The 27,068-nt window shown below is 38.1% G+C and overlaps 1 protein-coding gene across 1 annotated transcript in view; it reads left to right on the forward strand.

Moving 5' to 3' along the window:
* Positions 1 to 771: 771 nt before the first annotated feature.
* Positions 772 to 27,068, forward strand: part of UCHL3 (ubiquitin C-terminal hydrolase L3) — a 43,155-nt gene continuing 16,858 nt past the window's right edge. Inside the window, exons 1-6 of the mRNA XM_026084616.1 lie at positions 772 to 1,119; positions 1,316 to 1,327; positions 11,968 to 12,096; positions 16,295 to 16,451; positions 16,839 to 16,924; positions 17,986 to 18,033. Of these exons, the coding sequence (XP_025940401.1) occupies positions 1,078 to 1,119; positions 1,316 to 1,327; positions 11,968 to 12,096; positions 16,295 to 16,451; positions 16,839 to 16,924; positions 17,986 to 18,033 (474 nt within the window). The 5' untranslated portion in view covers positions 772 to 1,077. The remainder of the gene's footprint in view (positions 1,120 to 1,315; positions 1,328 to 11,967; positions 12,097 to 16,294; positions 16,452 to 16,838; positions 16,925 to 17,985; positions 18,034 to 27,068) is intronic.

Raw genomic sequence — 27,068 nt, forward strand, 5'->3', positions numbered from 1 at the left:
TCAAATGACATTCTCAAAATATCCAGTCTAAAAGAGAGAAAGATAAATCTCTTGCAGCTGCCCCTCTTGGAATGGCTTTATACAGCTGCTCAAAGACTGAGGAAAAAACACGGGAAGGGCAGTGCTGTAAAGAGCCACACAGATAAGGTGGAGTTTGTATAAAGAGTTGGGGGCAGAAGCAATGAGGGGCTGGGGGCAAGAAGTGATGGACTCGGAACAAGCAAGGAGACAGGCAGAACGACTGGGTCTGGGGAAAAAAGAGGGTGCTGAGCTCTAATGAAGAGTAAGAACAGATTCCTGGTCAAATAATAGGGAAGTGTGGGTAACAGAGCTCCTACRGTAACAAACAGCAGAAATCCCTGTTCTGAATTCACTCAAAAGGAGTTTCTCAAAATAGTATCAGGAGAAAAATACAAGATGTGTATGGAACAAACAACTAGCATATTTTTGAACTGCAATATAAACGTTTCAACAAACAGTTCTGGGTTTCTGGTGGCAGGGTGGCAGCACTTGTTCACTCGAGGGCCTGGAAAGAAGTGAGGGGAGAAAGACACGAGGAGGGACACAAGGCAAAAACGCAGCGGCCAGGGAAGGAAGGAGAGCGCCCCCCCCCTTTTTTTTTAAACCCTTCGTGCTTAAAAACGCGTTTCTGAGGGCGGTGGCGGTTACCCGTCGGGGGGGCGGGGCGGGGCGCGCGCAGCGGCCCCTTCCCCGGCGGCTCCGCGCGCCACGCAGCGGGCGGCAGCGGAGCGCGGGGGCGGCCGCGGCACCGCCCCCTGCCCCCTGGGAGAGTCCATTCCCGGGTGGGGCGAGGGGGAGCCTAGCCGAAAGGCTTCCAGCCATCCCTGCCCGGCCGCAAGCAGCGGGAAGGAGAGAGGCATCGCCGTGCGCGGCGATGAGTCTCGCTCCCTCCCGCTGCAGGGCGGGGGGAAGAGGCGTGTGCGTAGGGCAAGAGCAGGGGCGGTGCCTCCTCTGGAACTCCCCCCTTCGCCGCGCGGCTCGGTGGTGCGGTCCCGGGTCGGGTCTGCGGCGAGGCGGCGCGAGGCGCTGTCAGTGCCGGGCTGTGCTGCCCCCAGCATGGAGCCGCACCGCTGGCTGCCCCTGGAGGCCAACCCCGACGTGAGTGCCGCGGGGAGCGGGCCGCCCCTCACCCCGGGCCGCGGGAGGCGGGTAGCGGCGGCGGCGGACGAGGGGCCGGGGCCGCCACGGGCTCGGCAGGGCCTGGCGACCGGGCAGCGCCTGTGCCGGGGGTGGCGGGAGGCCACCGGGTCTGGCCGGGTTCGTAACGCCCCTCTCTTCTCTGCTTGCTTTCCAGGTCACAAATCAGGTAAGCAGTTTTTCTCCGAGGTAGCCTTTAGTCCTCCTCCCTGCAGCCTTAGGCCCATCTCTCTTCGCTGTCGTGTAGTAAAGGCTCCTGCTTCCCCAGCAAGAGGAGCCCCTTCCTCCCCCGCGGGTGCCTGTGCTCTCCCCGCTGGTGTATCAGGCCTTGCCGGACCCCTCAGAAATCTCGAAGTATGTAGCATACTGCCAAGCCTCCACATGAAAGTGAGAGCTGCGAATGGAAGGAGAATAACGTGTTTTGCAGTTGGGAGATGATCCGGTTACCACCATGTAATCTAATTTATTTTAGGGTGCAGTTTAACTTATTAATTAATGGTTAAAGCATTGTCACGTATACATCCAGATTTTAGACCTGTATATGATGGCCTCGTGCATTTGCACGAATCTCCTTACATACGTCTGTCATAGTCTTTTATTCTGCTTTGGATAACCATAAGAAATAGCTCATTTTACTGTATTTGTATTTTGTTGCTTATTCATGACTATGTCTCTTTGGTTAAATGTGAAAATATGATTTGTTGCTCTCTCATTTTTGTAAGTGTAGTAGAAACAACAATAGAATAGGAAATTTGTTCTAGATCACAAAGACATATAAGTGCTGGGTAAACTCTACCTGAAAGAAAATTATGTATTCTCCAACCCTGCATTATGCTCGCAGTGATAATTTTGAGTATCTTTAACAAGCATTAGATGCCAGATATTGATTCTAGCAGGCCTATTGGTATTGTTAATGATAATGTTCAAGCCAAAAGAATCTGATGTCTCCAGCAGTAAGATAACATTCTTAAAACTGCTAGGTTGCTGAAATATTTTGGGAATTAGGAATTTGTGTGTGCAAAAAACATATTCTGTTGTCGTTGTAATACAGTAACTGAGTCTGTAGGAGAGTGAAGGATTATTTGTTGCTGGGTCACTTTTCATTTTACGGTTCTTACAGTACCGCTGCTGTGGAGCAACTTGCAAAGACTTTACTCCCGTCTCTGAATTAAAATAAACACATCCCCCACCRATTTTTATGGGGAGTAGTCTATAAATTCCTCATGTTTGCTAATATGATGTGACAACTTATTAATTTTGAAGTGTGGAGATTAAATTCTAGTTTGGAAAAAAAAATAGGCGTGACTAATTTTATAGTTGAATTTCAGATTCTCTAACTTTTTGTCATCTCTCAGCTGTTGAGATGTGCTCGGCATGGTCCAAATAAAGCCTTATAAACTGTGAAGTAGAAACTGAAGAGAAAAACTAATGATTACTTCAAAATACCTGAATTATCCTGTATCATTACATGCTTATGTTCATTACTGTTCTTCTAGGATTTTCTCTGTATAACAATTTTAAGTGTGTTCAGAACCTGTCTCTCTTGCCCCTTAGCTTTGTATTTAAAGGTAGGTGATGTCTGTCAGCTGTGGATGATCATGGATAATGTGAAATTCCACTCGGCAGTGACTTTCTTGTTAATATTTCTGTTCAGAAAAGGCAACTTTAGACAAGTTAAACTTCCTTTGGTGCATTTTGCCATTATCTGAGCAATGATTATAGTTAATATCTAGATTGAATGGTGTAGCTTTAAAAAGTCTTTGAATATGAATACACCTTGCATTATTAGTCATTGTTCTTTAGTCTTATAAGGATATTGGTAAACTGGACAACAGCAGGGCTGTTAGTCAACAGTTATTTATATCCTGCTTATGTTTCATGCAATAATAATAATAATTTGAGATTTAAATGAAGTTGTAAACATACAAAAATCCTGTTGAATTGATTGCAAGGACTGACTTTGCAGTACCCTGTAATGAAAAAAAGTGTGTGTGGATATGGATATATATGGATATATCCATATATACACACACACTTTAGAATTTTTCAGGATCAAAAATATGATATAATTCTAATAGATGTAGTGTATGTGTCTCACAGTAACTTAATGCATGTATCTTTTTAATTATACGGACCTGTATTCACCTATATTTTTCTTTTTTCTTAAACTTGGTTTTAGACTATCCTTGGAACAGTGTGTTGAATATGCTGATAGTATTGCTATTGGTTGTATAGATAATAGCCTTTTTAAACCAAGACACTTTCAATCACCTGTAAGAAGCATGGATTCCTTAGCATTATGTTATAATCAAAACAGTTAGGCTTTAACAAATCCTTAGTCTATTTTGGTTATTGTATCAATCACTTTATTCACTTTTTTTTAAAGTAACTAGAAAGGAAAATGTGCTAAATACATTTCAAAACAAAGAGGACAAGCTCTATGCTAAGAACATATTAAAAGTAAATGAACATGTGTGTCATCAAATTGGGACTCTCTCAGTCTTTGTGGTAGAAATTCAAACGATAATGGGGGAGTGGGAAAAGTCAGGATTTCCTAGTTACAGGGGCATGAGATTGTTTAGGTGTGAAATCTTTCCAAAATACATACCTTAAGTCTTTCTCCATCTGATGAAAACATTTGTATTATAATTCAAGTCTAGGAGCTTCTAATTTCCTAGTGTGTAGGATGTCTGTTGGTGTATAGGAATTATTTGCAAGTTTAGAAATTGCCTGGTGAGGGTAAACAAAATTACTCTTAGCATTAAAGATTTCCAATTGCCATGACTCACTGAGGACAGCACCACCACTTATCTGTAGTGATCTTCTTGAGAAGTCAGCATAGTCAAATGTACCATACAGTGCTAATTGGATTCTGTCACAATGCTCTTTTTAATCATTATCAAAGTCTAATGGAATGAATTGCAAAGTATTGTAAATCTACCTCTGATACAGAAACAGTTGATTCAGCATGCACAGAGCTCCAGTTGCATACAGTGATTCAGTGGTGACAGGGGAAACCGTTTCTTCTCTTTGAGGACCTTCAGCTGTGGGGCCTGAAGGGACCCATGCTACCCCTTTTCCTGAACCTCTTATGATGCTTTCCCACTAGTGGGAGAGAGAATGCAAGAAAACTGAATTTAGCTGTCCATGGTTTATGAGATGATGCTTGCCTATGTATCTTGTTCTGAATTTCTTCTAACACGCACGTGCATGCACAAAGTGAGACTGCTTAAAAATTTCCTGAGTGAAAAGATCAGGCACAAGCTGACTGCAAGTAAGATCGAAGTGATGTCATGGGGAACAATCAAGGATTGTTTGTTTGTCTGTGCTTACTAAGGAACCAAGTAGTGTCAGTAGCCAAATCTATCATTCTTGTTCACCAGTGTTCTAAGAAATATCCTTACTTCCTACAGAAGGTACCATGTCAGCACATGCCTTTGTTACATCCAGATAGGCTAAAATAATTCATTGAATCTGATCATGCAGTTCAAGCACTGGCTACAGGTTATCCAGAGTTAAGCTGTTTAGCTTATTTGACAGCTAGTTGGCTGTGGCTTGRGTTTCTGTGATCACATAAGGCTTACAAACTGGTTTCTAGTTGCCTTCCAGAATTATTTTCAGGCCTTTGATCCTGCTCTTTTAAAGCCATTAATGTGTTGAGAATCAGCTATATAAAGAAAGTGGTTTTAGTGCATGGATCCCCTTGACAGCTATGACTTTCTGGGACAATAAAGATCGCAACATAGAACAAAATGGCAGAAACTGGATACAGCCCATCTTCATCCAGTTATGGAACACATTTCTCAAGAGTGTCAGGCAAATATAGAGATTAATTATCTTGAGGATATTAACTTTACTCTTCCTAAAAGATCTTTCCATGTTATCAACTCAGTTTGTGACACTAGCTCTCCCAAAAGAAAACCCTACTGACCAAAGCCAGGAATCTATGCTAAAAAGGCAGTGCCAGAGATTCCTGAAGTGCGTTGTTGGTGGTGGTCCTCTTAGGTGAGCCATTGTGTTGGAGTGGAAGCATGTCTAATGTGAAAAAACATAAGTGGCCTTCTGAAAATGCTTAGCTAAGCTGTTTTTTTTTCTTAAAAAAAAAAAAAACAACAGAAAAAACCCTTCTCTGTTTGTAAGCAAAGCTGCAATATTGGAGATAGTATGCAGTCTTGGAAGACAGCCTGTTATTATGAGTGTAACCTCAAAAGTGGAAGACCAAGACTCAGCTTGCACTTTTCTGTAATGAGAGTACCCTAGAACATCTTCCATAGAGTCAGCTCAGGGGAAGTGTTGAGGCTGTACCACTGCATAGCAAAGAATATAAGATTCATAAACACAAGGATGAGTTTGAAGATGGGTTTATAGACATGTCTGTTGCAAGATCAGTTGCTGAATGGTTTCTTCTAGTTTCTCAATAGCTTGAGATATTTTATAGTATGGCTAACCTGCACGGGGAAAACTGTAGCATGTGTTGAGTTTAGAATATTACTTACGTGAATAGCAGAAAGACTGACTTACTGGTCTGTCTTGGTATGTTCTTCAGTGATTGAAAATTAAGAAAAGCATACATTTCATCCCTCTGTAGGTAATTGCCAGTTTTGGCCTTTTATTCTGCTCTTTTTGTTTCTTATTTATTTTTCAATTAAATAAATTGAAAACTGTATCAAGGAAACTCTTGCTGTTAGGAACTGAAGTACCTCCTGAAAGCCAAGGATAAATAAGTCTGTTCAATGAGTAACAAAAAATGCTGCACTGTACAGCAGAAAACAAGTGATAGTGGTTAATGTGATAGATTATCTTGTTTCACTTAATGGCATGGCAGAAAAGACAAAATTCCCTGCTTCCCTGTTTTCCTTGACCTAAAGTAGCAGTGGGATCAGTAGAATCCACTTGTTATTTTAGTGCACTGTAAATAACATGTATAACACTTATCTGAAAGAGTGGATTGATCAGACCCATGCCCATTATTCACAATTTTTAGATAATAGAAACGAGTTTCTAAATATTTTTTCACAATAAAACATGGTGTCCTATTATGAATCATTGACTAAATAGCCCCATTTCATTTAATCTGCAGCTTGTGCTCACTAGAAACAATTTCAGAGGAAGTCTGAATTGCCTGATTAGTTCAACTTTCTGTGTGCTTTGCATCGCTGTCTCTGTGATGATCTGATCCTGGTTCAATACATGCATCAGTGCCTGCGCATACTGAATATTAAGTTTCAAAACTGCTTGATGGGTATTGATGGATATATAGATACTGCTCATTATGAAGATCAGGAGCTCTAATTATAAGTCAGTATTGTTCTTTTTAGACATACTGAGGAAATTAACACAACTAGAAGGGTAAAAATTCAGTGTTTGGTAAACTTACCTCACTTCGATGAAAGTGTTCTCTTGGTTTCTCCACTGCAAATCTGGAGGGGAAAAAAAAAAAGTGATGGTAAATGGGCTTTATTCCTTGAACCTTTTTTTATGAGATCTTGAAATACCAGGCTTGAAGATATTAAAGAATTTTTGATAAATATGTTAAACAGTTGGCCTTACTGTCAACCCCTGGTGGATGTCACTGCCAGTTGGACTTTGTAGTGCTGATTACCACCCTTTGAATGTGACAGTCCAGCCAGTTTTCTACCTACACCACACTTATCCAGTTCGTATTCACCAGTTTGGCAATAAGGATGCTATGCAAGACCATGTCGGAGCCCTTGCTAATGTCATTGTCTGTTGTTCCCCTCCTTACCCACCCATTGTAGAAAGCTAGCAGGTTAGTCAGGTGTGAGCCCCTGGTAAATCCCTGCTGGTTGTTTCCCATCACCTTCTTGTTCTTCATGTGCTTGGAAGTAGCTTCAGGATGATGTGCTCTATAACCTTCCTAGGGACAGAGGTGAGGCTGACCGGCCTGTAGTTACCTGGATCCTCCTCCCTGCCCTTCTTGAAAATAGCTGTGATGTTTTCCTTTTTCCAGTCATCAGCAGCGTCCCCTGATCACCATGACCTTTTGAAGATATTGAAGAGTGGGCTTGCAAAGGCAGCAGCTAGCACCCTTGGTGCTGTTGGATGTATCCTGTTTGTTCCCGTGGACTTATTTAGGTCCAATTAGTTTAACTACTTGCTAACTGTATCCTCCTGTGCAGTAGGTAATACTGCACTCCCACAGGCTCTGCTAGTGGGCTCCAGGACCTGGGAGGTCTGAGGGCATAACTTATCAGTGAAAATTAAGGCAACAACGGGCATTGAGTATCTCAGCCTTTTTTGTGTCCTTTTTTCACTAGGTCCCCTGCTACATTGTGCTGAGGGCCTGTGTTTTCCTTAGCCTTTATTTTTTTGCCAGTGTACTTATAGAAGCCCTTCTTGTCCTTCACATCCCTTGCAACTTCAACAACACTCATGTTTTGTCTTTCCTAATTGCATTCCTGCATGCTTAAGCAATACCTCTATATTCCTTTTGGGTAGTCCGTCCCTCTTTCTGCCTTCTGTGTTTTGAATTTAAGCTCAGTCGAGAGTTCCCCTGTTGATCCATGCTGGCCTTCTGCCACACTTGCTTGACTTTCTGCAATTGGAATAGACTGCTTTGAGGAGGTTATCCTTGAAGATTCAACTCCAGCCCTGAGCCCATTTGTCCTGTTGGACAGTCTCCTATAAGACTTTGTGAGGCAGATCCCCAAGTAAGTCAAAATCTGTTTTCCTAAAGTCCAGAGCTGTGATTATGCTATTTGTCTTACCCATTTCATTCAGGATTTTAAACTCCACAGTCTCATGGTCACTGCAGTCATGGCTGCTCTTGGCCTTCACAACTTTGACCAGTTCCTCCTTGTTTGTGAGTAGTTTAGTGCTATTACGTGCTCAACTTAAACTCTTGCTCTTAGCAATGCAGGACCCCTGCATTCTTTAAAATTGCCTGATATTTGCCTGCTTGAAAACTGGGCTCACCAGCATGGGCCCGACACCACAAAGGGTTTTGTATTCTTTAACAAATTTGATAATGGCGATAGTTTCAGCTCAAGTGTATTGGATATTGAAGCAATTGTGAAAATTTCCACTTGAATGCTAACTGAGCTGCAATTCCACTTAACCCTAGACACCAGGTGAGAAGGAAGGGACTTGCAGAATACTTGGGCAACAAGTGGAAACTCATGAAAGGTGCAGATAAGACATCATTGAAATGACGTATAGGAAAAGTATGTAACTTTATTCGTGGCTTTTTGTCTAATGGATGGACTGACCAGTGAAAAAACGAGTGTTTTTCAGGAAGATAGTTTAATACAATAGCAAAAGAGACAACTGAAAATATGACAACAATCAGTAAAAATAAAGCTTTGAAAAAGTTACCAAATTAGATATGCAAATGTGCATTGATTTTTATTCTATCTGAACCCCTGTACAACTTCTGTAATGTGACCAAGTATCTTTCCTGTTATGTCTTTGAGCACTCACTTCATATAAATTCAAATTAATGAGCAAGGTGATAACAAAAGTGAAACTGAGTATCTAACTGGAAAAAAAAAGAGAGCAAATCTAGAAGAAAAAGAGCTATTTTATGTTAACCTGACAAGTATCAAGAAGCTAAGGGAAAGTAAGCAGCTGCAAGTGTCTGAGTGAGCCTTTCAAATACAATGAAAAGTACCCTGACTGCTCTGTCCGTAATGATCTGTAGAGTAGAATTACTTGAATAAACACTGAATAGTTGGGATGCAAAGCAGCTAAAGCCCCTCCGCTTGAATGACACTGTCTAAAAAGCATACAGAATTGTCTGCTGTTCTAAAACAGTAATGCTTTTGTCAGTGTGGAAGTGCTTTGTTCAGCTCTTGGTGGATAACTGATTGCATTTTGTACCAGCTTCTTCAACTGGCCTAGGAAAGAGCTAGGAGAGGATTGAAGGAGGAAAAAGTAGGTTTGATTTAGTTATAACTAAAGTATTCACATAGTTGAAGCTGTTGTTTAGGACATCCCTCTTCTGACTTTTCTGTGTCATGTCTAATACAAATCTGATTTTGGCCCTCAAAACTTTATCTGATTCTTAACTCCATGTTTTTATTCCAGCAGCATTTTTTCCTCCCTAACAGTCTTGTCTTGCTTCTATCCATTCACAACACAGTTGCAAAAGATTACTTTTCTGGCTGTGACTTTGAACCCCTCTTTTCTTTGCATGTTTCCACAAGCTATGTATCTTTGTTTTGAGGGATTTTCCCACCCTGCCATCTACTGTTCGTCTGTTACCCATCAGGCAGTCCATCTTACATATGGCCTCATGATACCAGTTTTTATCATCTCATTAAATTTTCAGACAGGCATCTTTGTCCTTTTTCCCAGGCTTGAGTGAAACCCTCTTGATACACAGATATCTCATTAGCCTACTTCAGGTTTCTGCTTAAAAATCTGGTTTTTGATGATTCTACAATAAGGTTTTCAGGATGCTGGTTTGTCAAGGCTGCTGCCTGTCCTACTAAGCCAATCTTCTTGTTGCTTCTTGTATTGATAGCCATTGCTTAAGAGCCAACTCACGGTATGTTGATGCTTTTAACTTCTTAGTTTGTAAAGTTCCTAGGTGCTATGGTAATGGGTGTAATGAAAGCTCTCTATTTCTGTGAAGCTTTCTCCCTGACGAATATATTGTTCAGGAGTTTGAGTAGCTGTTCTTGAGGTTTAGGGCTTTTTGCAATGGTATAGAGTGGGAGAAGGAGAATCTAGGTCACGTTTATATCCAGTAGCTTAATGCTGTCCTTCTAATGCTGAGTACTTTGAATCATGGAAAGATTAGTCATTGGTATCACAGGAGAAGTGTTGGAAGTACAAATAATATTTTAATGCACAAACACACTCAGTCCCCTCTTCATTTTTTTTTATTGTTCACAAAGTGGTGATTGTCTTTGCAACCTAGAGGGTTAAAACAGGAGTTAAAAATACAGTCTTCTGTTTCATAGACTAGTAAACACTTGCGTTTTCCCTTTTTACCTTTTTCATTAAAAGCTGATGATTTGGCCTTCTCTATCTTGTTAAGGCTTAAAGATGGTGTAGAACCAAAAACTCTTGGTGTATTACACTAGCAGTCTTCTGAGGGACTTTTTTTTATCATACTTAAACAATCCTGTATTTTAACAGTCTTGTATGATATGTGCCCAGTCCAACAAAGCTCTACATTAAGGGACCAAAAATTTCCTGAAAGCTTGAAAAAAAAACCTTTTTTTTCCCCTCCTTTCTCCTCCTTGAATTTACGGTTATATCACCTTTTTCGTTTTGGTAAGTAAAGTAAGAAAAAAGGAACTGGGGAAAAAAGGTTTACATGGCCTTTTGAAAAGAAAATCTCCATATTTTATAATGCAGCCAGAATCAAATTCTAAACTAGCTCTGGGAACTTCACAGGTTATTACTATAGATGCACAGAAAGTCATATTAATTTTTTCAAGCTTCTCTTTAAACTTTTTTTCAAATTTAATTCTCTTTTACTTGCCCTGGGTTTTGATCTTAAGTCTTGCAGGGTACGAAGGAAAGTAAAGAATACATTTAGAATGGTAAAGTGCAAAATTTTTTTTCCTCAAAACACTGTCTGTAAACTATAGTTTCATTCTCTTCATAATAAACTTAACAGTATGTATATTTCCTGTTATCTTGCCCCCTTGTAAAAGCTATTCCTAAATGTTGCTGATTGAAACTTTCCTTAGTCCTTATGAATACATGTACTTCATACATTCACCTCGATGTCCTTGTAAGAGGCTGCTCCTTTTGTCAACAGCCCTGACTCTTGCCCAGTCCAAGTCGAAATTGGAATTTGAAKGAGTCTCATGTTTGAAATAGACTTCTTTTTTTGTATTTTACTTTAACAAAATATTCATTTTGGGTATTTCTTATATGTATATCTATGCAGATTTATTCAGACAGCATAATTATCACTGCATTCCTGTGCATACGTGTAAATCTGTTCTATAGGTGGGTTATGGAAAGAAGGAAAGGCATAGATGACTCTCATTTTGGCTTATCGGCCCATGTTATTCTGTGTGTCTCATTCTCAAGTAGCTAGATCCTAGGTAAAAGATCTACAGTCCAAAGATCCAGATTATAATATGCAGTTGTAGTATAGGAGAGATGATCTATCTTTTGGTTTAGATTCTTTTAAACAATTCTAAAGAAGAACCTGAGAATTATTTAAAGATTCATGATTATTGTCTGGAAGTTAATCTTTGTCTACTTCAAAATATGTTATTCCATCGTAGTTTCAAAGGATTCTTCCTGTAAAGGAACACCTTAAAAGGTACACATAGTAAAATGTACACTCTTGTATCTCTTTGGCTAAAAGCCATCAAAGAGCACCCCTTCCCTCCCCCCACCCCCCAGCCCCGAGTTGCTGAAAGTCAGCAGCTCCAATATACAGGTACCTATACTGGTATAAGGTATTCTGAAGTACTCATGGAGTCGAATAATATCATAAGCTTATTCTTATATACTCTGCCCCACAATTACTGGTTAACACTTGGTACTCTTTTATATTGGTAACAAAACACTTTCAAAGTGGTTGAAATGCTTTAATGTTTAATAAACAGTATTGGAGATGAGATTTCACTTCCCTTTCATATAGCTGTTTAAATAGGTTAGACGTAGGGGTTTTATACATCTTTGTTAGCACTAAGATTTATTCAGTGTTATTTATTAATATTTGAATCTCATTTATTCCCCTTATTTGGGGTTGATGGAAAGTCTGTGCTGTTGCAATGTATTTCATCCTGAAACTATTCCTTTATGCTTCTGAAAAGATCAGCTTATGAGCACATTCATTTATTTTATTAATATATATATTTTTTTCTTTTCCAGTTTCTGAAACAGTTAGGTATACATCCTGACTGGCAATTTGTAGATGTTTACGGTATGGAACCAGAACTGCTTAGCATGGTGCCAAGACCTGTCTGTGCAGTGCTACTTCTCTTTCCAATAACAGAAAAGGTAAATGTTTATCTAATAATCAATGAATCACTTTTTTGTAAATGAAATGGGAGTGAAAACTTTAAATCTTGTACTTCAGTGTCATAATAGAATCAAAACGAGACTGAAACCTTATTCAGAGACTTACCTTTAAAAAAAAAAAAAAACCTTCAGAACTTTCTTTCGACAACCTTGTATGTATATTTCCAATTTCATTTAAAATATTTTAAGTGGAGTGGGAAAAGTTAATGTAGAAACAAAGAAAGTATGGCTTATACCTTTCTCTTATAAACAATTTCAAGACTTTTTGATAATATGCCTTATGAAATGGCATATTTTTTGCTACTTTTAGTAGAAAGCCACAATAGCATAAACGAAGTACAAGGTAAGATGTGAGAATATACCAAATGCAGCTACTTTTTTTTTTCCTTAATTAAAAAAAAAAAAAAAAGTTTTGAGTTTTGGCACTATCACACTGACCAAACTTCAGCCCATTTTTAGTTCAGTCATTAGTACCAGTATGGCTTTTGCTTCTTGGACAGATAGGGCATATTTCTAAGATGAAAGTGTATATATTTTCTTGCCGTCCCCCTCTCCTGCACCCCCCCTTCGTCCCSCAGGCTTTCTGACTGCTTGCACTCATTCAAGAAGAAAAAATCAGTTACCATATGTTAGGCAGAAATTTGAAATATCTTAATTTAGTTAAATCTTTAAGTCTGCTTATTCTGTTATGTATTTCTATATAAAGAAGATATAAATCTCTTCTTTGAAAGTTAGATGGCTGTAGATTGAAATGTGCAGTTCATATTGATCTTTTAGCTTATGTGATTGTGGAAAGGTCCAAAGTCAGCCAAAAAGTTTGAGGTCAGTTTTCCTCAACTTTCTCCTTTTAGTGGGCCTCAAAAAGAATAAATGGTTTATAAGGACAAGTAGAGAAAACTAAAGGTGGCTAGGTCAGTCCTCTTCTGTTATGATCTTTAAGCTTCTGTGTATTAGCTAGTCCAAAACATCTATGCAGTCAGTCCCTGTCAGGCTTGATTTCAGCCGGCTTGATGGCTTTAAATTGAAGCAAACTRAACTGCCCTTTCTGGTCTTCAGGGAATTTTTTTCCCCTCACCTTTGAAGGTGGTTTCTGTTTTCTGTGTTGTGGTTTCTCCGTCTCTGGCTGCTTGAGCTGCAGGATCTGAGCTCCCTCTATGACCATCCCTTTCTTCTTTTGCCCGCCACACCGTGCAGTCTGTGCAAACTTGCTTTCTTGTAGCATGAGAAGGGAGCATCCCAGGGGAAAGAGCAGCCCCCCTTTTGTTATAGCGGATCTACCTGATTTCATCCTACAGAAGCATGAGACAAACAGAGAACCAGAGAAACAGCGTATACTGCATTGATCAATCAAATTTGATCATTGACAAAATGTTTGAGATTTTCTCCAGCACGCTAACCCTTCAACATAAGGGACACAAGTGTTTCTATCAGCTATGTAGCAACTATTCTCCTGAACATGTGAGCTGAATCTTTCACATAAAGCCTCTGTGTTCTGAAGCTTTTTTTCTCAGTGTAAACTCCAAGAGCTGAGCATTATTTTGTATTTTTGGAGTCTTTTTCCCCTCTTCCATTGCTCTTCCTATACTGTTCATCATGTTGTGCTTGTATATTAGCTTATTGTTTGTCTGTTTAATTTTTGGCTATGCCTATGTTTATGAAACTACACCTCTGAATTCATTTTGCTGTCTTTGTAAACGTTCTTCTATCATGTCTTTGTTCTTCTGTCTAGAAAACCCTCCTTTCTTCTGTCCTTCCTATGTATCAGTTTGCTTGAACTTCCTTTCAGGGTTAGATACTCTCATTAGCATGCAAATCATCTGTATGCTCATTGTCCAGTTAAAGGTTAACAGAATGAATACTGTGTGTGTTGGGAACTTTGGGCATGATCCAGTGAATGCATATCATGGGATAACTAAAGTTGGAAGGGACCTCTAGAGGTCATCTAGTCCAACTCCTGTGCAAAACTGTATTTTCAGTATTCCCAAAAATCAATCGCTCAATCTCTCTCTCCCCCTCTTTTTTTTTTTTTTTTTTTTTAACCTTGGAGTTCATTTTGGATGGCAAGGAGTGAATGGCAGCTGTATATCTATATATATCCTCTTTAATCTGCACTTTTGTCCAATAAGCTTTGTAGAGTCCCCAAGTAAGACCGCTGTTGCAAGCTTGTAGCTGAATGGTTAAGATTCCTCATAAATGCACTTGCTATTACTGTGAACATTTGGACAAAGCTATAGACGTGGAACCACGACGCTGGAAAAAATTCTTGTTTCTCTTTGTAACTGACAGTGTGTAGAGTTTGAGAGAAATTTCTAACAGTTTTTCAGGAAGAGTTCCTTGATATATTCTACWTGCAAACTTTAGATTTGCCATACTTGTATCAAAAGTTCAGCTGCTTCAGTGTTTTGTTTTTTTTCCCCCACAAAAGGAGTTAGTTAAAGAGGCTAGGCAAAGGAGAAAGAAATATGGTGTTTTCTGGAACAGTCTCTTTCCCTGATTTATGGACTGCAACATCAGTATCACTGTGATTCTCAAATATAGGTCTTCATGATGCTGTGAGATTTGTCACTTTCTTTTGTATCTCCCATTCATGAATCCTTATGATTCACAAATTCTTTCTAATCTGTGCAGATGTTTGAACGTAATATAACAAATTTGAACAGATTTGTTAATGCATACTCTTGGCATACTCCTGGATAGCGTTTCATAGCTTCTTTGTTGTGGAAGTTTGGGTATTCTCCTCCACCTCAAGGCTGAGCTGACTGTTTCCTGCACTTTAGCCTCTGCTGACAAGTTACTACTTTGGAGGCCTGTCTTCTGTATTCCTGCCTAATTTTTGATATTAAGAGGAACTACAAAACTACATTTGTACAGTATTAATATGCCACAATGGATTATGTGGGCCAGTACTGCTTTAATATGCTCTAATTTGGGGGTATCGGTGTGATGCACAAATGGTTGAAAACTCCTTTTAGTTTGCTGCTAAACAGGCATTTAAGGGGGAAGGTCAGTATTTCCAGAAAACAGAATTCCTGCAGTAGCTGAAAGAACAGAATGTTCTATAATTGGCAAAAACAGATGTCTGGCACTTAAAAGTTTGCTGTCCTCTCTGATAAAAATCAATCATTGAGGCATACTAAGAGAGCAGCAATATTTAAAATGAGAATATAATTTCATTTCATAGTCCAGAGTAAGAAGGCTGATTGTCAGACTAACCTTTTGGGGGTTGTAGAAAGCAGGGTCTGTCTTTTTTTTCTCTTTTCATGTTGTTTTTACACAGCTCACAAAATTCAGCATTTTTTGTCCTTCCTAGTTAAATCTGTCCACTGCCAAGTAAAGCACATGAATGATATTTTGTTCACAGATGTCTATTGAGTATTCTTTAAGTTTGCTGATATTTTCATGAAGTTCTCTTAAAGCAAAGCACTTAGTTTCAGGAGTCATTTCTTACAACAATGCCAAAGGCCCTAAACTGAATCCAGTTTGCTTTATCTGAAGCAGTTATTTCAACAAATCCAGAAGCAAACTGTGTTAGCCATATTGTTTTCCGATTAAATTTAACTAGTGCAGCTAGTATCTCAGGGTCCCTTCAAGTTATCCCCCTAGTAAGGAAAAGAAGGAACTCCACAAAATAAGCAAGAGCCTTATTCTCAAGGCTTCTTCCCTCAGTTACGGTTTTCTTTCATCCTCTTCTAGATGAGATGAAAATCTTAAAAAAAACAAAAGAAAAGTGTAAAGAGATGGAACTTATTATAATGTTTCATGTTGATAAACACCTGAAGTGTTAAGGTTTGGTTGACAGAATTTTAAAACCTTGTCCTTAAACATTTTTTTATTGTTGTATTGAAGAGAGATGGTGACAGGTGTACAAATCAAGGAAACATTTTTAACATTCTTGAAATGATGTTAGATAAACACATATTTCAAAGTGATGTATTAAGGATGACTGTTCCCTGGTTAGTGACAAGACATTAAGACGTGATATAGAGCTTTTCAATTAAGTAAGTCTACATATGCTGGTTGAACCACTTGTTAAGTGTTTCAAGCTGATTTTGTGGGGGTGGGGGGACATACCTATCACTTTTATTTTATTTTATTTTATTTTTTATTTTTTTTCCTGCTTGGATGATGTAAACAATTAGTATCTAATTTGCAAAATTTTTGGTAACTTTCCTTCTAGTATGAAACCTTCAGAACAGAAGAAGAAGAGAGAATAAAAGCCAAGGGGCAAGATGTCAAATCATCAGTGTATTTCATGAAGCAGACCATCAACAATGCTTGTGGAACAATTGGGCTAATTCATGCTATCGCAAACAACAGAGATAAAATGAACTTCGGTAAATTTTTTTCTTAACATCGTGGAGAAGACATGGGGGAGAAGGATAGGTTGTGTACTATTTCTCTGAATTTAAACATTCGTAAAGGACAATTTCTACTCATAAAGCATTTCTACCTATAAGTATATCTTTTGTACTAATCAAAAAAACAAGGCACTTAAAATGTTGAATAATGCAGCAGATAGCAATTCCTCTTGCAGTAAGCATCTAGTGTTTTAATTATATCTTTAAATCTTTTGTTGGATATAAGCACGCTGTAAGCTTTGAATGATGTTGGAGTTAAAGCATGAATCAAAACTTTTGTCATGTACTGTTCAGCTAATTTATTGAGATATGAAGCACAGATAAGAAAATTATTAATGTTATATCTTGTTTTTATTTTTTAAGAAACTAATTCTTCATTGAAAAAGTTCCTAGAAGATTCATTATCTATGACTCCTGAAGAGAGGGCCAAATACCTAGAAACTTATGAAGTTAGTATCATGCTTCTTACTTTTGTATCTACTCATGCAAATAATTCTTATATGGCTTTAAACAATCTTTAGGACTTGATCCAGTCAAGCGTTTGAACAGTCTAACTTTACGTGGGAGCCTGTGATCAGACAGTTGCTGCGAGAAAAAACTGCTTTGGTAATTTAAGGGATTATTGCTCAGTCAGTAGAATGGTTTTTGTCAATGTTCCTCATCCATATTAGTTCACTGACTTATTTTAAACTGACTTTAAAATGGATGATAAATGTATGCACAATCTCTTTGGCTCGTTCAGAATCCAGTTTTATGGTCAACTTAAGCTGATCTGAGGCTGTTGTTAAAAAGTTGGTGCTTCTACTGCCCCCTTCCATTTGTGCCTTCTAATCATCTCACTTGCTTTGGCTCAAGCACTTCTGGCCACGCAGGGAGCTGATTTGGCTGATTATATTGACTATAATACTCCCACAAACACACACACCACCACTGAGAAATTAGATGAGCTAGTTGCTAGGGTGGTTAGGTGAATCATTCGTGCTGACTCAAAGGATAGAGCAGAACCATTCGGACAATGGTGGAGGGGAGAATGGCTCCTAATGGTAGTGATGATCCTCTGTCAAAAGGGAAGTCATGATGACTTCAGGTGTTAGTTCACTTTGACCTGATTGTGAAACCCTCAGGAATAAGGGTGATAACTTGTGGCTGAAAGGTGGGGTTAATAAACAGGAACAAGATAACATCTTGTATCCATCATTTCTGCAGGAATGTCTGATCGCAGCTTCTGCCTAAAGTATATTGTGTAATTAAGCTGGGAACTCATATATAACAAAAACACTTGCCAGTAGTGTTGTCTGTGTGTTAAAAGTACAGTTACCAGCTGTTAGATATTTGTTTTGAATTGGATTGAATGAAATTGAAATACTGGTCTCTTGAGATCTTTAGAAGTGGAGATTATTTGTTGATTAATTTTTTTAAGAGCTATGGCTTTTGTAAAATGAAGAGCATAAAGTGATTCATTTAAAATCTCTCTTATTTAAAGTCTGATTGAAATATGTTTTAATTTCAGGCTATTCGTGTTACTCATGAATCCAGTGCCCATGAAGGTCAGACTGAGGTACTCATTTTTTAAAAACCTTTAATTAATAACTACTCTTAGCTGAATATAACTGTGGTGAAAACAAGCAATCATATATAAAGATTTGCAGTGAAATGGAAATTATTGCTTTGTGTTCAATATTGAGTTAGTCAAAAATCAGGACTTGTAATCAAGTAGCCTTGGGGGGGTGGAGAGCAAGACTTGAAGCACTTTAGTCTCTAGATTTTTTAAAAATCTTTAGTATAATGTAGATCTTTTCAAGCTTTATTTTACAATAAAAGTGCCAGAAATAGTATTTTTAATGAAAGCTGAGATTTTGATGTTGCAAATTCATAGCTGGGACTGTAAGATCCATAGTAATCATACAAGCAGAACAAACATTTTTATAAATGACTGAAAAGTTTTATTTCAGGAAAGCAAATGGTGCAGTACTTTGTTTGCTATTGTGTATGTGCTGTTTGTATATAAGTATTACTTAAGATAAATTCCTACTAATGCATATATTTGTAAGATTTGATCTGCAACAGATTGGATAATACTTGCTGTGATACTTGCTGTGAAGCTTAATCAATATTAGATAATGCTCCTTTATGTATGATAAACCCATTACTATTTTGTCTGTAAAATCAGTCTGCTCTCTGCGTTCTGCTTTGTCATGCGTTATCAAATATGGGCACAAAGCCTCAAAATTAAATAAATTTGGCATGTGGCAGGATCTGTATGACACATTTATTTTCATTGAGCTAAATAGAAAGTTAAGACTTGCAGAAAACTGGGTGAATAACTGACCTTTGACGTTTTAGGGAAGAGTGTATTTTTTTTTTCTCCAGTGTGTGTGTGTTGTGGGGTTTTATGTTTGAAACTTTTTTTTTTTTTTTGGGGGGGGGGGGATGTTTTTTGCTTAGAGGGGCAAGTGGATATTAAGGTTCCCCAGGCAGTCAGTCATGTTGAGGCAGTTTCCCATCTTTCTGAGTTAGATTTCTGTGTCTGTTCCACAGAAAGAAAATTGGTTAGACTGCTGTTAGTGCCCTCTCTGGCAAAGGCAGGAGCCCTCCTTTGTTTGCCTTTGACTCCACTGGCTCATCTGTTGCTTTTTAAGTGCTGTTGGTGAGCTTTGCTTTTCTTTTTATGACTTATGCTGTCTTCTGCGCACTCCAGAAGAAAGCAAAGCAAATCTTTCTGCTGCAATGAGTTGACAGCAAGACCTTTTCCTCTGTACAGGAAGAATTGCTTTGATCTAAAGCATAATTCTTTCTAAGCAAAATAAAATACATGAAACCTGAATACGCTAAGAAGTATAACTGAGAGTTGGGGTGAGTTAATCTCCTGTTCTCGTTCCTGCCAGTGGTACATCTTGAATGTTGCTGTATACCTGTTCATGAAATGTGGAAGGGACTGATGCACAGCATGCTCTTGATGTTACTGAAGTTACTATAGGCACATCATTCAAAGAATATGGACTTGTCCTGAGGGGCAAGTTGATAATGTCTAGCACCTTTGGAACAAGACAGAAGATCTAATTTGTCTTGCATATCTGTTATTTTTAGGATGACTTTCCTGAAAACTAAACCTTCCTTTCAGAACACTGGAAAGTATCTCCCTTCCTATGTCTTTGGGTTTTGTCCCCCCCTCCCCCGAATAGTGAGGCCATTTTGCACAGAAATGCTTCCTTTGGATAAAGTGGCTTAGGTAATTGCTTAATGACAGTAAGTGCCGTAGCTTTCCAAGCAGAAAGTCTTTTCCAGGTGTCCAACAAAATTAAGAGTTAAGAAAACATGTAGGCCTGCTATTTTGGCTTGGGTGGTTCTTAAGATCAGCCTGCTCCCTGAGTGGGTTGGTCTCTCAAGTAGGTGCTGTGCACTAATGTCCATGCAAATTCTTCTGAAAATGTTGCTTAAACTCAACAGTGTTAGGGCAGAATCCTGAAAGTAAGATGTGTGGCAGTCAGATGTGCTGATGTGGTTAGGAATGAATGCAGCTGCTTACAAAATGCTGCCTTTCCTCTTCCTCCATACAAAACACAGCATCACATATTGATCTACAGCGTCATAAGATGAAAGTAAAATTTTCTGGAATTTTGAGATGTGGAAGTTTAAAAATAGCAAAGAATACAGACAGGTTTTCATCTGATGATTTTTTTTGTGCTCTGATTTCTGAGTTGATGCAGATGATTTGATAACTCAGCCTTTAATGCTGTAAGTAAAACCTTTATTTGTTGATTGCTCCTGACAATCTCACTAAATCTTCAAGCTTTTTTAATCATCTCAGTGGATTCTTAGTTTTTACAATACGCTAGTGGATTTTCTGCTTTTACTTCTGTTCCATGTATGTGGGTATTTCAAACCTGGAAATAAAGCAAGTCTGCCTAGAAATAAAAGGTTAGAAGTAATGCGAGTAAAATGATTCTGTCTTTCCAGGATCTGTGTATTTCATTTATTCATTTATTTGATTAGGACTCAGTTCTATTTTAGAATAGTCTGTAATCAGACCTATATTTTAATTTCTTATATCTTAAAGAAAAGTGCTATTAAAAAGATGTTTGGCAGGAAATTAGTATTATGGGCCTACCAGAGTCTACATTCCAATTAGTGACTGCTGGAAGAGAAGAGTTACAGTGGGATTTATCACTGTGTGCTCTATTTAGATGAAATATTAAGATGAATTGCTAAGCAAAGGGATCGAAGCTGACAGATGCAGAATGTTCTGCCTTGATGGATGCTTTAAGAAGCTTACCAAGTTTGATAGTTATGATTCATTTGCTTAGTTTAAAAAAGGTTGTGTTCGTAGCCACTTGGTATAATTTTTGGTAACAAATTCAAAAATTTTTGCAGGCAAACTATAGACTGGATTAGAAATGATTTTTTTTTTAATCAAAATACTTGATGTTTTAATTAAGTTCCCTGAAATTTTGTTGAACTACTTAAATCCTTTCTTATGAATAGAGAAGTCTTTTTGTCCTTTCAGAGATCATATTTTGAAGAAAAGTACAGTTTTCAAGAAATTGAACTAATTTTCTTCAAGTTTGCAACTTAAGTATTGTTAACTTGAGCTTCTCCTCTAGGCCAAATTTTAGGCTGCATTTGATTCAAGTTCTTTAAGACTGCTGGAATCTGTAGCTCCATGACTTATTTTTCTGTTGGAACAGAAGAAAAAAATAGATAAAGCAGTCCTACAGGTATTTTCATGTTAAAAAATGTAAGTCTGTTTAAAGTTTACTTTAGGCTAGCCAAGAGAAAGATCTGTGAATTATTCTGTTGGAGAAGCATGGTGTTATTCTCGGGGGTTTCAAGGGTGATTTGATGCTGGTCCCATGGTCAAGTGCCATTTCGAATGAGGGCAGCTGAATGTAAGATTTCTTTTAACAGTCTTTTTGTTTAAAATTCAWGTTGCTGAAATACTTTCTCAAGTGACAGGTATTTCATATCCAAGGCAGCCAAAAAAGGCTCTAGATCTTAAAGATGAAGCTGGATAAGATCCGGTGGCATCAAGACCAGGTTCTCGGCTTTCAGATTTCAGCCGAAGCTAGAGAATTTTTTTGTCCTTTTCTTTGATACTTTTGCCAGCGACAATGACCGTGCTCTTGGGAACAAAAAGGAAAACTTTCTTTATGTTCCAGATCGCTACCTTTTTAGACTATAGCTTTCTCTTTTCTCTATGCTAACCCCTGAAAGGCAGCTATTGATGAGGGTAGAATAGTTGCCAGCTGCTCAAGATCTTTTGGCTGAAGTGTCATCTTTAATCTTTCATGGTCTTCTGCTGGGCATGTACTTTTGTTTATAATATATGGGATGTTTGAAAATGTGGAAAATACAAACTGTTTTTTTGCAGAACTGCACAAGCTCTTAAGCTTATCCTTATTGTCACTTCTTACTGAGCAGTATTTGGGGTTTTTTTTGGTTGGTTGGTTTTTTGTTCTTCCTGTTCACCCAAAGAGTTCAGGAACTGTTGAAACCATATGCTATCTCAAGTCTTAATTTCTCATACGCTCTCTTAAAAGCTTTATTAAAAATAATAAAAAAGCAATACAGTCTGTGGATGCTAGACAAACAACTAACTTATAACAATCATTAATGAAAAAATTGTAGTGAAAAAAGGGGAAAATAGCAATTAAATTGTATACTGATCAGGGTTAGGTTGATCTCTAACTCTTTTGTCTTACTGTCTTGCATTGCTTTCTTTCTGGACAATCACAGTAACTGACTATTTTCAAATAATAGATCAGAAAATCTGAGTGGGGAGTTTTGTGAAAACAGGCAATAATTTCAGCACAATGAGGGGTGATTTCCAGGTTTACATTCTTCTGCAGAGCAACTAGACCTTTTAAATTCAGAGTTGGAGAAAAACCTAAATCCTGCCCCCTCAATTTGATTAATAATAGTTTTCTGGGAGAGTGGGAGAGAAGGAGGAAAATGTGAAGTTACATGTTATAGAAATAAACCAGTAGAAGTTGTTTAAATCACTTGCTGTGGTAGCCTGAGAACAGTTATTCCAGGTAGAAAGTAATACCTATACTGATTCTTGAAATAAAGGATTCTTTTTAATGTTAGACTATAATAATGTGAGTAGTGAGGTATTTTGTTCTGCTCTTATTACTGACATCCACATCTACTTTGCGACTATGCTTCCTTACAGCTCAAGTCTGCAGTATGGAAAATGGAAAGCTATGCCATATAAAGTACTTTTTAAAAGACTAATTTGTCTTTAGTGAAGGAATTCTATCTAGAGAATAGTCTATACTCAGTCTGTGCATTTGTAAAGGCTTTGAAGTGTTTAACTCATGTCCGTATGGATAACAGTGTTTGAAGTTTTAGCCAGCTGTGTGTGTCTGTGGCAGCTTAAATCAATCTGGTCTGGATTTTCAGGTTACATAAAATAATTTCTGTCTTGTACCAGCTTCCTGAACCAGCTCATCCTATGATCTCATGGGAGCTAATGCTGGCACAAAGGTGTTAGAAGCACATTTCTGGGAAAACAGAAAAGGAAACTTAATAGCCTAGACTTGGATCAGTTTTTGCTGTTGAGGACAGCAAAAACTCAGGTAGTTGTGGTGTTAAGTAATTAACAGGCTATGTTGTGCAACATCAAGGTATCGCTAACTGCTGACACATGACTCTCCATATCACTTTTTGTTATAAAGTTCAAATGGTATAGCCAATTTTATGTCTTGTGATACTTGTGGCATATGGAAACACTTCTGTGTTTGAAGTTGATATTTTTGGGACGGGAGTTTCAGCATGGTTTATACATTAATGGTTAGCAGAATGTGATTTGTAGTCTGTATCTTTAGGAAGTTTACTTCCTTAAATGTTACTGCACTCTAGCTCAGAATAAACCTAATGTTTCAACGAACCAAATAAATACAAGTCAAATGGCCGCTTGAAATACCTGTGTATTTGCTACTGGTTAGAGTGTTATAAGAGCTTTTGTTTTGATGCTTCAAATTCTTAGGAGAAAATTAGGAGCTGTCAGATTTCTATTTTTCTTTTCCTTCCTTAGAAGCTATTGAGAATGTCAAATTAGTGAAGTTTAGCTTACAGTGGTTCAGTTACTAGTTATTATGGAAGACATAAGAAAACAGAACTCTTTGTATTTTGTATGTAATATATATATTTATATACATTCTATTATGCCAACTATTTTGGGGAGCAGAGAAAATACTGCCTTTGATTCTGTAGCTCTTCCTGTTTGTTCTTTCTTGTATGCTTAATACATCTGTATACCTTCTGACAGCTTCAGCTACAAGAACTATATGTTCAGCTAAGCGAGGAAAGCTGTGAACTGAGCAGTCTGAGGTGCTGCATCTGAGCTGCCACTTCAAATGGAAACAGCATTCTTGTGCCACGTTGGACCATGATCAAAAATACTGATGGAGGAAAAAAACTAGGCTTTGAAAATCAAAACTGCTGTTTGACTCTGTCAGTTTAAGAGTAATAAGCAAGAACTGGTCTCAGATGTTCACAAAAGACTGAAATACTTGTGCACATCAATATGTGTACTTAGATATACTTAAGGTTCACAAGTATGACCAGCAATGTTTTTCACAAGAGTTGAAGTTGGCAGCCACTTTAAAAAAAAAAAAAAAAAAAAAAAAAAAAAAGCTACCACAACTTGATTTCTTCCTCAACTAATTCAAACCATAACTGCAAACTATAGTCTGTAAACTTGTTTAGTATGCCCTGAGAACTGTAATGTTTTTTGGAATGCACCAAGTTAGACTTTGATCACAGTAACAGTCGCTAACTTTGGCAAGAACTGAGCAGAGTCAATGTGCTCTGTTCTCAGCTGCTGTAAAGTTTAAACTTTCAAAGATCCCTGGCTCCCTAGGGCATTACAATTTATTGTTAGAGAAGAAACATAAAGGAGCTTCTCTTTCACTCATGCCAAGAACATATGGTGGGATTTTTTTTGAGGTAGTCTGTATTTCTTGATGTTTCTGAATAATTCATACAGTCTTGTAAAGAAATGGTTGTATCTCAGGAGAATATAAAATAAATTCTATAACTTTCTAAAATGATTTTTGTCTAGTTCAGCATTACAGAACAAGCATCTAACTTTTCCCATAAAGGAGATGATGTTGCCTAAAAATGTTAACTGTAGGTTTTACTTTTACACAGCTTGCTCAGTAAAAAGTGTAAGAATGAGCTTACTAGAAAAGCTTCCATGAAATACTTTGGAAGTTACATTTGGTTAGTCATTTGATTCATTGCATTGCCCTGTTGGTTCTGCCAGGTGACACCTGGAGGTGTCAGCCTCTGAGAGACATGCATCAATCTAATTTCTATACTCTGTACTGAGCAAATAACTAGTAAGTCATTAATATAATATTGCTCTGAGATGCTATTTTGAGTCTTATGTTTAACTCTGTAAAATCTGTATAAACTCTGATTCTTAGGATGAAACAGAGCTATAGAGGATATTCGCACCCATAAAGCAGCTCATGAATTTAAAAAAAACAAGTATGCAAGAAAAAAAAGAAACACAAGTGAAAGTAAAAAAAACGTTTTTACTGTTTTGCATCCTGCATCTCTACCAACCAACTGCCATAAGTTCTTTTGCATCTCTCCAGCCCATAACACTTCAGTGCTGTCTTGCACTCCATATGTAGGAGGTAGTAAGTAGCAGATTCCAGCTGTGTGTTTGCTCACTGATGTTTAAAAAGGCTGTTCAAGACAGCTAATGGGTGAGTTCATACTGAAGCCTTTTCCCTCAGGCAGGAGAGAAACTAATTTGGCTCTTCTCCTTTATCCGACCACTAATTTTGAAAAAAAACTTACAGGAACTTAGTAAAATGATAACCTTAAAGATAATAGTATGTCTGAAGCTAGTCAGTGGGCTAAAATTACTTGGAGAACTGATGTTGCATCGACTGAGTTTCCTTAAGGAAACACACTAAAAATATGATAGTTGGTGTGCAGCACTGCTGTTTAATTTGTTTAAGAAGCATATGTAAACTAATTAGTTAATTTAAATTTTGCAGAGCTCCCTAACATTTGGAATTTTGTATTTTTTGCAACTCCACTAATTTTTGATCACAGAAGTCACCATTGTGATAATCTAGCTTGACTTTTGCCTAACATGGGCCATAGAACTTAAATTCAGATCTTCGGAGGGAGATTCTTTTGAGAGCATATAATAACTTAAATTGTAACTAATTTTGGAAAGGGCTTTTTGGGTGCTCTGATCTCCAGTATTTTTCTTGTTTTAGGCTATGTCTTAACCCATATGTCTAACCAAGTATTAGTCTCTGGATCCTTTCCATTCTTAATTGTGAGTTGAATTGACATGGAGAATACTATAAAGACTTTCTCTTTACCGGTTACAGAAACACTAATTAAACTTACTGGTGAGCAACTTGTTCAGCTGGCATATGCAGCCTGGTTCAGTTTAAAAATTGTAATCCAAGTTCTAATATATATTAATGCTGATAATTGTAATGTCGACAAAACAAGTAGATCTATGAACAGTGGAATTCCTGAACCTTGACTTCCTAAGAATTTACATGTTGTGTAGGTTTCTGTTGTGCCTGTTGAAGTTCTAGTTAGGAACAAGGCTTTTCCTGAAGTTGAAATATTCATAATGTCTCTTGCTTATGTGAATTTTGTGGTGTATTCTTGTAGATAAGCTCATGAAGCAGTATCTGATTCTGTGGAGCACTCGGTTCCTAAGGCAGCTCTCACCTGTCTGCCTGCCTGCCTTTTTATAAAAGGCTGTAGGGAACATGACATCCATCTCTTGAGATTTTGCTGCCACCACCAAAATAGCTTAAAATTCTATAAAAAGGTTGAAAATTTGTGAGAGGAGGAGGAGGAAGATGTTTTCAGACTGAGTGAGGCATGGATTTAATTTGCGTGGGGAAAAAATGGGGCAATGACTTCTAAGGAGGAAAAAACATATGTATTACATTCTGAACTGAAATGCAGACATTGCATTTAAGCAGTTGGGAGCAATTACTTTGGCAAAACACATAAAACCCTCAAAAGGTGTGGGGGGGAGCAGAAAAGACAATGTTAAGTACAYTTTTTCCGAGTATAATCTTAAAACTAAAACAATTCTTGTGTAGCCCATATAGCTGGAAAAGTTACAGTTTTTAATGTCAGTTGAACCTACCCCTATCTCTGCTACTGAGTTTGTAGTATGTGTACTGTGTAACCAGTCCACGTAGGCTCAGTTTATCAGGAGGAGTTACTGGACACTCATGGATCTACTCAGCTGAGCACAGGCAGAACACGCAATCGTGTGGCAGTGTCTCTGATCCTGGGGATATATATGTGACTAACTCTGGAAGCAGAGACCAGGACTAACAGTATTTTACCTCTTTGTTTCCCAAGTGAGTACCCCAGCGATGATGGCATGCAATCAAGCCTCCTTTCATCTCTCTCCCAGTGAAAATGGCATTTCTTTCTACTCAGTGGCACAACATCAAAATGGAGGGAAGAAGTTAGCCCCTGTCTCGGCACAGTTTATCAGCTGATAGATAGGGCAGCCTCCTTAGAGGGATGTGGCATGGGCTTGGCCTTTCCAGTGAGAGGGTGTCCTGAATTTGAGCCTCTGAA

The sequence above is a fragment of the Apteryx rowi genome, unplaced genomic scaffold (genome assembly GCF_003343035.1).
Source record: "Apteryx rowi isolate R43461 unplaced genomic scaffold, aptRow1 scaffold_649, whole genome shotgun sequence".
Classification (NCBI taxonomy): domain Eukaryota; kingdom Metazoa; phylum Chordata; class Aves; order Apterygiformes; family Apterygidae; genus Apteryx; species Apteryx rowi.